We start from the raw sequence: 12,047 nt of genomic DNA, 5'->3' as shown, positions 1-12,047 counted from the left end.
CCAATGCAGCTGGTTCAGATGGCGCCACAAACCTTCAAGAAGCACAAGCATGAAACTCTTCGTTCTGCTTTCTGATCAAACAACAAGATGATCTTCTGTTCAGTCAATTAATTATTAACCACATATATCCACTGTATTAAAGTTACTAGAGCACGATTTGGGCAGGGGAGCGCATAGACAAAATCAAATTTTACAAATTTTACAAGCAGTGACTTCAAATGGGAGTTCCTTTGCAATAGGTGCTGAAAGTAAGAATTTTTTTTTTTTTAATTTGTAGTTAGATTATTTCTGAGAATATTACGTGCCATGTGATAAGAAAGAATATAAAATAAATGTTAAGTTTCTTAAAAATATAAAGGACCCACTACATGAACTCCTGCTTTAAAAGCTGATAGTAAAAACTTTTACATGAATTACCAGTACAGTGAAGAGGTAGAAAAAAGAAATGAGACAATTAGAATAGATACCTATTCTGATAGATAGGACAAAAAAGGAAGCCAGATTATATAGCTTTCAAAGGCAATCATTCTGCTGCACACTACATTCTGTGCATTACAAAATTCAAAACTTTAAGCTTAAATGATCCAAGTATGCACTACGAGTATTATATTATTGTGTTAGTTATTCACATTTTGACACTCCATTTCTATATTACATTAAGGCTGCAATGGAGTTTCTGTCCTGTTAGCCTTGCATATTTTCAACAGTGAAACACTGCCACCTTTTGGTTTCATGCACAGACCTCCCCCTTACAATTTTGTTTTTGTTTGTTTGTTTCTTTTGCTACATTTGTCCTTTATGAAGAAGGTTGAATTATCATGATCTTTTTTTTAAATTTGGTTCAGTAGCAAGATTTCTCCAGAAAAAAAAGAAAGATACTTAGTGTTAACTGGTAAGAAAACACTATTTTTCTCACAAGTATAAGCACACAGCCAAACAATCTAAAAAGTATATTCCATTTAGCCATATGTTTCCTCTATTTTTTTCTCCAGCATGACAGTTCTTTTTTCTTAGCAGTTTCTGTATACAGATCTCCTGTATCACACAGTATTTTAGACTGCACTCCTTTTGCGTAAAAGATTCTTTTAAGTAATCCATTCTTTGGCCATCTCTTGACTTTTGCAAAATCATTATAGGGATAACACGTTATCAAAGGATGTCCCTTGCTCATACATGTACCTACAGTCTGTCAGAAATAAAATATTAAATAGATTGTTCAATATTTATGTGAAAATGTATTGAAATGTATGCAAGATTACTTACACCAATGACACGATGTCCCCACGTTGCACGTCATAATTTCGAATGCTCCAGTGGTTTAGGAGCACTACATCAGATGCTTGTCTTCCCCCAGGATTCAAGGAAGGCTTGGAGGGAGGAAAAGAACAGCTTAAGGTCTGCAATGCCTGTATGAACTCTACATCTAATTCACATTCTATCAGAGGGTCAAATCCTGAAGCTATAAAAATTAGTAAAAATATGCCCAATTACTTTAAAAGGACCAAGAATGTGTTTTATTACAGTAAATACATTTATTTAGTAATGCTATATTAAATGTCATAAACTTATGCGAAACAGTAGTTTCACCTTTCAGAAACTACTGAACACACCTTTCTCTACTAGAAACACACCTTTCAATGTACTGCTGCATGCAAATTAAATGACAGAGGACATATATTTATGACACACCTCATGAAAAGTAGTGTTTGCCTTCACTGTCTATGATTTAAAAGATTACAAAGGAAAACCAAGAGCACAAACTCCCAGAAAATACAAACTTTCTGCAGGCATATTAATGCTCATACAAGCAAAATGCACCAACAAAATGAAATATGTAGTTGTAGCAACATTAATCTCCATGCTCTTTGCAAAGGAAACAAAAAAATACCTACAGCATATACTGACACTACCAGTAAATGTGGGCGTTCCATAACAGAATCCAGAGAAGCATGAACTTCCACAGAAACATATAGCGAAGTGAGACTACTGATGAACCTCAAGAACCAAAACCAACTGAATAAGTAATTAGTAATTAGCACAGAGTATTAGAAGGTATTCAGAACCACAAAAAATTATTTGGCGTGACGCAGTATAAAACCATGGTATCTGCTTAACTCTGGTTCTGAGTTAACTCATCAAAACTGTAGAGAAAGAAAGTAGCCATACTGTCTTCATTGATTTTGTAGGGATTATTTCCATACAAGTGTTCCTATTACTAGACAGAAAGTATATAAGAGTAATCCAGACCAGTTTGTTGGCAGCATATATCTCAATCAAATTTTTCAAACTTTTCAAATAAAATTATGGTACACACTGGCCAGATGATGATCACTGATTTAGACTCTACAATTAGATGAAATACTGAATAAAGCACATTATAATTCCATGCAACACCAAATCTGATAAGAATACTGCAACTACACAGCCCCTCATTCACTGACAGGAAAGCAACAATATTTGCTAAAATTGCATTTTTGAAAATGAGGTTTTCAATGTCCATCTTACAGTATAAAATGTTCCTCTACCTGTGCCACCAGGCACTGACTTCTGAGATTCCTCTCCCAGATTGACTATACCTCCAATGAGCAAACCAAACAGGGTACAGAACTGAAATTAACTGATGTAAACATATTTAATTACATAGTATTGAATAAAACTATGCTTTCAAACCAGGATGGATACTTAGTATTTATTTTTAAGCTATTTAAAAGTGCTGATTTCTCTTTCTACCAACAGTTTTTGTTCTGCTTTTTGTTTATGTTTTTTGGTTTTGTTTTTTGTTTTGTTTTTGTTTTGTTTTGTTTTTATAAAGACCTATTTCAAATGGGATATGTGAAAAATAGGTTTTAATATGTAACAAAAAGTAATGTGCCCAGATCTGAAGTTGGTGTAATACACACAAACACTATGTATCATGAGGATCAAAAGCACAAATTTTCCAGGAGTGGGAAGGGAAATGACACAATATTTCCAGTTAAGCTACAAAGATTAGTTACATCTTCACCTGTGGACTGTAGGGCAAGTTTCTACTTGAGTTAAGTCTGCGGATCAGAGCAGCTCATATCCACATCCACAGAAAAATACTACAAATCTAGGCTGCAAGGACATCAACATTCTCCGTTTTTATATTTAGTTGAGTCTATCAACTGCTAGAGAATGACAGACAAATGAAAACCAGAAACAGATACTGGGTTATTATTACTTTAATCACAACTTTCCAAAATTATTTTCCACTTTTATAACATCTTTCATGAAATAATAGTGTCTTTGCATACAAATTCACAAACAATTCACAATCATACTTTACCAAAGGAAGGCACACACGGTCCATAAGTTACTAATGGTATCAAAAGTTAGGAAAAGAGGCTAATCTAACAAAGTGGGAATTACACATGTGGTATATTCCCACAAAATAAACTCCTTGGTACGCACAGTATTTACCTTAAAGAGAGAATGTCAAAGCAAATGGGAATTTTAAACAACTTCCTCCAAAATATAATGTTTTCTACAGCTGATGAAAAACAAGGCTTGCATGAGTGTTTATAAACCCCTTTCAAGTAGTTGTATCCTCTTCATCTTACAGAGGAATACAGCATTACAGTATTGCCCTACCCATACAGTTTTCTGTATTTAAACAAAGGAAATATTTTGCAGTTCAAATGCAAATTGCATAATCCTTTTAATTCAAAGCACTCTAAATATAACATCATATTGCTTCCTGTTTTTAACAATATATTGCTCATGGTTTTGACTTACAGAGTGGATATCCCATCCCTCACTTATTAGAACTATGTTTGAGAGAAATATGACAATGTGGAGTAATTCGTTTTCTTTCCTACAAAGCAATACTGACATATTCAAAATGAAATTATAATACAGAAACACTATTTTGGTAGATGAAGGTATGAAAGGAAAACTAAGAGGCAGCTTTCACTTTTTATCTACACTTACAGTCTTCTGTAAAATATCATTTACACTCTTCAGTATTTCTCTCTAATGTAAATAAGAAGTGTGGGAGATAACATTCTCTAATACTTATTTACTCAGATCTAGCAAAACAAAAATACAACTTCTGAAGAAGTAATCAATAGGCTCACCAGGGCTCTTTACTTTTATAACAAATAAAATAACAGAGGGGCTTCTTCTTTTTCTTAGCTCAAAGCATTATAACATGTTTACCCAAGTTCTTGGCATAAGAGCACAGTACAAATGAGACACATAGGTCTTAATTTAGAACTACGATGCAGAAGTCACAAAACGTTCGCTCTTCCCAATTACCAGCTAATCTAATGCTAAAAGCATGCAAATCAAGATCCCCAGCCATACAATGAAGCCCCAAAGGACATGAGGTTCTGTAAGTAACAGGGTAAAAGCATGCCCTTTTACAATAAATAATGATTAACTTGATAGTTGTTATGCTACTAGTGACTGCAAGGTCACAACTTAGTTGCTTTTAGCCTAGGGAACAGAAAGAATATTCACATATGGTCACAGGCTTAGGTACAGTAATCCTAATAATAAAGTTAGGAGAAACTGCAACAGAATAATTACAGCCGCTATTATGTATAATGGAAGAATAGAATGTGCAATAACACCTCCTGCTGAAAGAAGCTGCTTTGTCAGAGATCACTGGTCAGGCTGCTTGCTATAATTCTTGGTACTGAACTTTTTGTGACAGAACACATAAATATAGAAAGTTGCACGTATGCCACCATTTTTCATCTCACTTGAAAACAGCCCATTTCACTTAATAAATTCAGGAATTCATACATCAATAAGGCTTTCCTTTTTCCATATGATTATATATAAAGAGTTTGTAATATCAGAGAAGCAATGCAACTTAGCATGAAAAGGGATAAATGGATATCAAGGAAGGATGTTCATATAACAACAAACATCTTGAACCGCACATCCAGCATTACAAAAACAGCCCCCAAAAAATTCACAACATCAAATTAACAAATTGTAATACAGTTATTTGTGTCACTTACATTCAGTGCTATAATTCACTCGAATTCACTTGAAACCCACTGTTAAAAAAGAGCTAGATGAGCACATCAAGCCGCAAAATTCTAAGCGACCAAAAACATCTCAAGTGAGAATTAAAAGAAAACCAGCAATTTTGGAAAGAAAATAGAAGGCAATAAAGCAATTAAAAATGTTGAAATTACAAGTTTCAATAGTTTACTGTTGTTCCCTACACATTAGAATTAATACTCATACACAGTTAAGTCCACTCAAGTGATAGAAATATGTCAGGTGGCTAAAAGCACTGTAGAATGACAGAATCAGCTTGAGTAAATGAAATGCATGGTCCATCCTAAATGTCTGGGAATAAATCATAAAATATATACTCCCAATAGAACCTCTATGCAGAATGCTTGCCAGGGTGTCAAGAAGTACCACCACCATCAGTAACTATGAAGCAATATGGCTGCTTCAGAAAGAGGACAGAGTGAAAGAAAGGGAAAGAGATTTATTCCTTGCTTCTTATCACAGCTTTTAATTTCAGACTCAGCAGGAGCCACAGTGATAAGCACACAAAGCCAGCCAGACATTTTACAGGACTATTACAAATCAAATTATTGGAAATCATACCACAATATCTTCACATTGAGACAATACAATATCATTAGGAGCATGCACTTGATGGATATATGACTACATGCTGATTGGGCTTCACTCTCCCTCACACTCATAGCTTTCAGACGCATTCAATATAGATCACTCTTCAGAGAACACAGTAAATAGATAGAATTCCAATGTGATGACGTACTCCTTCAAGCAATTCTGCAAAAGAGGGTTATGTTCCTTATAATTATATCCCTGTCAGACTTACTTATGTGTCTAATAAATCTTGGCAAGGAAATTAGCATTTTATTAAAAGCACCAGGATGGGTGCATTTTGTTGTTGTTGTTGTTTTGTTTGTTTTGTTTTGTTTTGTCTGGAAAACATCCATGCACAAAGAAGCATGTTAGTTCAAAATAAACTTCTACTTCAGTGCTGCAGTTCAGAATAAAATGAGAGGGAATTCTTCAGACACTGAAAGTTCATTAAAATTGGGAATATTCTATATTAGCCATACTTCAATGAACAGAGGAAATGTTTAGTTGAGATATATCAAAGAAAGAGCTTATATTTTAATCACCCACTGAATACATATCACTTTCCTCAGCCATCAGGAAGAGTGGTTATCCTTTTTTAAGTTGGATAAGCAAATAATTGAAGTGTTTTTCACATCTTTAATGGATAAAGAATAGTTAACCACATGCTCTTCCACGTGAGTACAGAAACAACAGTCCAGAGCAATACCAGAGAACCCTCTAGCATTTGTAACTTTGGCTTCCAAGGAAACATAAAACCGAGTTCTCAACCAGAGTCACTCAATAAACTTTTGGACTAGAGAAATCTTGAAAACATCTTTCCAGCTATTGAGTTAAAAGCATCCCAACAAGAATGGATAGAAAATAAAACAATGAAAGGCAAATGAAAAAAACAATATGAAACTGTTTTTCCTGGTTTCCTGCAAATTCCTGGCTCTGCATCTGCAAGCTCTTCTGAGATTCTCCTACATTTGATTGGTCATCAATGATAAACAGGTAACATTTATAAAATGGGAAAGCAGGATGTATGATACACCTTACTTCTGTTCTTAGACTGTAGAATTACTGGACTATGATGACTTTACTTTAGTCTTGAGCCATCCGTTGCCTTCCAGACTACCTGAGGTTTCTTGACAGAAGCTGAACACCACACTACAGACTACTACAAAAGACTCTATGCCTACTCCATACTTTTGTGTGGCATTAAACAAACATGAGCAATCCCAAGCCCTAGAGCAAGTTTTCTCTGAGTGAATGCTGCACATTTCAAACTTCAGCAACTGTTCTGAATTGTTGTCAAACCTGTCTTTAAGGTTTTGAGCTTATCCAGAAAAAAAGGCTTACCACCTGCTAAACAAATCCTTAGTTTCTATTAATTGCAATGTTGCAATAATAGAACAAAATAAATTACAGCATCAGTAGTGATGCAAAGCAATATTTATCACATATAACTTAAAAAGCAAGGTACAAAGATCAGCTAACTACATTACAACACGTATTTTTAAAGTTCTATTAACAGAAGAAACAAAGTATTCATTCATTATCACCAGTATTTATCTTCTAAATGTGACAATGCATGTTTCTATTTATTCATTTACACTGATGTATAAGCATTCAGCATAAGCAAAGTAAAAACAGCGAGCTGATATTTATTATCTGGCAAGCCTACAATTATCACCTATGTTCGTGCCATTTGCAGTATTCTTCGCTGAGATGGTACCATTTTTGTTCAATAGTAAGATCAACTATGGCCAGAACTGGTTTTGCCTTAAAATTATTACAATGCCGTAACTAAAAAGAAATAAAGCCTCTTTGTGAGTTATCAAAGTAGTTCATCGAGGCAAAGAGTAATGCTCAGAAAAAGAAATCTTGATTTCTATTTGACTAGGAAGATATAAAAAAATGTTTTCTTTACCACTATCTATTCATTTTACTTTTACTGACACTGAATTTTGGGAAGTTTTGTTCTCAAAATGTTTTCACATTATAAAAGTGTTTGTGTAACAAAGTAGAAACTAAACAATTCCCTACTATAATTATGGCTGTTTGACACCAATTGAGAAAGCAAGATGCAAAGAAATCTACTGTCAGTGGACAGTCACTTCATAATTTCCAGACAGACAGGAGACATTTCCAACAATACCTGCATTGATGCTCCTTCCACTCTTGCTACACAGGCAACTCTATCTAGGAAGGTCACAGTTACAGGAACAGCAACAAAGAAACCTTTAAAGAAGGCTTTGAGGTATCTTCGCCCAAAACCTTGAGCCTGTGCCATAACCTGAAAAAGATTAAGGGCAGAAAAAAGTTATTATAAAACAGTTTTTAAGTAACAGCTTTGTCTGTATTCATGGAGTGAGGAGGAGTTAGGATTTAAGTTATTTACTCTTAAGGTCTCCCCATATCCATGGTGAGAAAATGAATGTGCACATGGGAATGAAAAAGAACAGCAATCTACATTAAATATATATATATATATATATATATATATATATATATATATATGAGTCAACCGTACAGAAGAGAATTTGATACTCAACATTTTCTCTTTATATAATTTGGCCACTTCCTGTGATCCTCTGCTAGCAGAAGTACTCAATAAAAATGACTCAATGATAGCAGTTCAGCTAAACGAGAAGCAAACTGATAGAACCACAAAAATTTAACTATGTGTTTCTGAAAAAAATATCAGCTATATGGAAACAATCACAAAACATTCAACTGGAGTGCAAAATTCTGTAAATGTTCTCCCCATACACTGGTAATTACACATTCATGAACCACAGACTGACTGCATTATAAGCAGTAAATGTAAAGGAAAAGCTGACAGTTTCCAACACAAGGGCATTTCTTTATTAAAAAGTTCCATACACACAAGTCATGCATCATTTATACATTGATAGTAACTGCCAACATTTAATATCAATTCAAATTGTCACATGTATTACAGGGATACACAGTAATGTAATGACACCTTATTTTCTACTACATAAAAAAAGTTAAAAGCATAGTGGCAGACTACATAGCTACAACATAATGACACCTTACTATTCACACCATGTCACCACTCATTATGCTACTGGTTTTATTTAGCCCTGAACCAAAGAACATTCTTGAAAAAACAGTGCCAAAGTACACTGAAATAAAAAAGTTGCTTGATCAAGCAAGGTGAGTACTCAGGTAGTGCTGCAAAGGTACAAGTCCACTTCTCTTTACTGCAATTGCATTCATCCCCTGCCAGTTACCGAGCATTTTTGGCTCAGTCTGCAGCAGACCCTCCAAGATACCCTTCACGTGGGTCAGGGATGACCTGGGAGGACTTTTAAAGGAAACAATCGGTACAAAGGTGAGCTCCCCACAGCAATTCACAAAGCAGTCACATTGGAAATGAACTGGGATACTTCTAAGATTTTACTAATTGATGTGGTATTTTAACTAATTAACCTCTCTATTCAAGATGAGGGTGTGACAGACAGTGTTAGGGTATGAAAGCCATGCAGTAGGCAATGCCTGAATGATACGGCACGGAGACGTGCTTCAGCAGCTCTGAAAGTTCAATTTAATAAACTTATAAACTTATTTTATCAGAAAGACAAGATTCCTCAGTGCTGTATCATAAGAAATACAGTTCTTCACCTACTGGCAAATCCAATTTAAACCTTTGTTTCTCTCTAATGAATACCTGGTGGAGACTGTAAAAGATCAGTTTGCAGAGTCCCTGCTCCTTCTATCACATCATAAATCTGACGGACAGTAATAGAAGAAGAAAACAGACTGTGCCCTGAACTTCTGAGTCCTTCACTACGTTTAAATCCAAGGACAACAAAAAACAGAAATATACGTAGTTTGGTTCAACCATCTTAACAGAACATTTAGAATTTCACAATACAATCATTTTTTCTCTGTTGCATTTCCAGAAATATGGAAGTGATTCATTATTTGTATGCAAGGTACAAACCTCAAATCGTTCTGATGAAATACTACTGAAAGCAGTATTTCTGCCACAGACAGGGCTACTTAACTCTACAAAGCATTACACTTAGGAAAGCCAGTTCTACAAAATAACGCATCAGCATATTCTTCACTTGAATTCTTTATAGATACTAATAGCTTTTCAATGACAAGATCTGTCTTCTAGAAGACTGGAACACCCTTCACATTATTACTGACATTCACCTTCACAACATCTGAAGTTCCTTTTACTTTGTTTGTTTAAAGCTGGAATTATTTCACTATCACCTATAACTTTTGCTAACAGAAGCTTAACTAGTAAAAAGAGTCAATCTAAAGCTAAAATGTTTTATTTCCATCTTACTGTGTAAAAACTCAATATTGGAACCAATCTATTAATATATACTATTGCCTCAATCAGTACATACTTTTACAATTATTCCATGTAAAAACAGAATCTCTAGACAAGTGCTTTTTGTCTACTGTTTGACAAACTACACCATTCCATACACCTCAACATCTGTCTCTCAATCCACAGATTCTGAACTTTGCATCTCCAGTTGCAGTGGAATTGCCAGGTCACAGCCTGAACCAATGGTTGAGCACCAGGTGAGAAGGTGTGGTTAATGCAGGGAGGTGCACGCAATGTACCTGAGTGACCCAAAGGAGTGGAGCCAGGATCCACCCCTCCTCACCCTCATTAAGAGATGCTGCCAGAAGAGCACCATGTCTCTGGACAGTGACTGTACTCCTTCCTCCTGTGCTGTCACTGGTTGTTGGAAGGGGTGAGGCAATTTTCTTTCTCTATTACCTGCTATTGCCCTGTAGTGCCTCTATCCCATTACAAGGTACTGTCACCATCTTCTTTAGCTGTAAACCAGTTTTCTGGATGGAATTTATTCCTGGGGCATGAGGTCTGGCCTCACAGACCTCCTCCACTCCTACAGCAACAGCAGCCACAAAACATGGTACTTAGGCCATCCCCACAAGCATCTCCACAACTTTCTATGTACAGTTCCTCCTTGAGGTGAAAGACACAGTATGACAGATCTATCAGATACAACTGACTTGAGAAATTTTTTTGAGAACTTTAAGAAATTCGATACATTTGCTTACTTGTTAAATTCCTCACAGCCCAGCCTATTTTTCATTGAAATATGAATGTTGACCCCATCCCTTCTACTAAATATATTCAAAGATCTTGTTATAAACTTCTGGCAAAAGACCCAAGCTAGCATCTACAGGAAAATCTAGCATCTGAAGAAAAACAATTGGTCAGAGAATCCACAGGAAACCAAACACATGTTCTTGGAACTACAAACTAATAGTGACAAAGAATCCAGCAGCGAGATTTAAAGCAGCAAGATAAAACACAGCATTCCCACTACATCATTTGGAAACAAGAGCAGTATTAAGCAGCTATGGACAAACCTGGGATTTCAGGACCTATATAGTATTTACATGGTGCAGCAAAACACAAACAGCAACTGTAAGAGCAATTGATTTTCAAAGCCAAGAAGAATCATAGAATCGCTCAGGTTGGAAAAGACCTTAAAGATCATCAAGTCCAACCACAACCCAACCATCCTACCCTAACTCTAACAACCCTCCGCTAAATCATGTCCCTGAACACCACATCCAAATGGTTTTTAAACACATCCAGGGGTGGTCACTCAACCACCTCCCTGGGGAGCCTATTCCAGGGCTTAACAACCCTTTCTGTAAAGAAGTACTTCCTGAAATCCAAGAGTTATTAGAGGGAAGGGCTTCTCTACTTGCCCTGTATTTTCCTTCCTCTCTACTACACAATTGATCAAACCGCTGATTTATCTTCTGTGCACACACAGACAAACCCTTCATTTCCACTCATGCACAACATTCTAGAAGTCTCCTGACTTCCCATAGGAGAGCACAGATCTTCCACTGACACAAATGGAGCAGTCCTGTAGATCATTCTACTCCAAAGGCCCTTCGTGCCAAAAGATCATAAACATGCACATGCACATTTTAATAGCTTGAAAACTACTTAAAAATAAATCTGTCTATATAATAAAAAGTTCTTATCACAAGGGTAAGAAGTATGTCTGTGAAATATTGATGTCTAACAATACTGAATGAACTCTCCAGTATGGAAGACTTAAAAGATTTAAATGTATACCAACGGAGCAAGCAAAGCATTCTTTGATAAGAAAATTAATGAAGGACTCTAAGTAGTTCATCAACACATATTTCCTTATCTCTGCCCAGTCAGAGACACCTTGAATAAAACAAATCCCAGCACTCAAGAAATGGTGTGAGAAAAACAAACAAGCAAAACACAGAAAAAAATAATTTAGAGATGAATACAGTTGACACCATTTATAAATTACAGTTATTTTAGGGGTATAAAACAACAAACAAGAAAGTGTTATTCAGTAGAACTGACAAACTCCAACGCAGAAACCTTGAAAACTTGTTTGAAATTGCAACATGGACAAAAAAAATCCAAGATC

At 35.6% G+C, this 12,047-nt stretch overlaps 1 protein-coding gene across 19 annotated transcripts in view; it reads right to left on the bottom strand.

Annotated features, from left to right (window-relative positions):
- Nucleotides 1–12,047, bottom strand: part of IMMP2L (inner mitochondrial membrane peptidase subunit 2) — a 449,807-nt gene that overhangs the window by 429,279 nt on the left and 8,481 nt on the right. For 18 of the 19 annotated variants that reach the window (XR_005856524.2, XM_040692888.2, XM_040692972.2 and 15 more), the window contains exons 2-3: nucleotides 7,748–7,885; nucleotides 1,264–1,367 (exon numbers count right to left, since the gene is read on the bottom strand). Coding sequence is in view for 18 of the 19 variants with exons in the window: in XM_040692888.2 (XP_040548822.1) it covers nucleotides 1,264–1,367; nucleotides 7,748–7,882 (239 nt within the window). In the remaining variant the exon portion in view is untranslated. Of the gene's footprint in view, nucleotides 1–19; nucleotides 72–1,263; nucleotides 1,368–7,747; nucleotides 7,886–12,047 lie in introns of those variants that run through there. The other variant, XM_040693589.2, reaches the window with a different exon arrangement.

This window comes from Gallus gallus, chromosome 1, assembly GCF_016699485.2.
Source record: "Gallus gallus isolate bGalGal1 chromosome 1, bGalGal1.mat.broiler.GRCg7b, whole genome shotgun sequence".
Classification (NCBI taxonomy): domain Eukaryota; kingdom Metazoa; phylum Chordata; class Aves; order Galliformes; family Phasianidae; genus Gallus; species Gallus gallus.
This window is presented reverse-complemented; position numbering and strand designations above follow the sequence as displayed.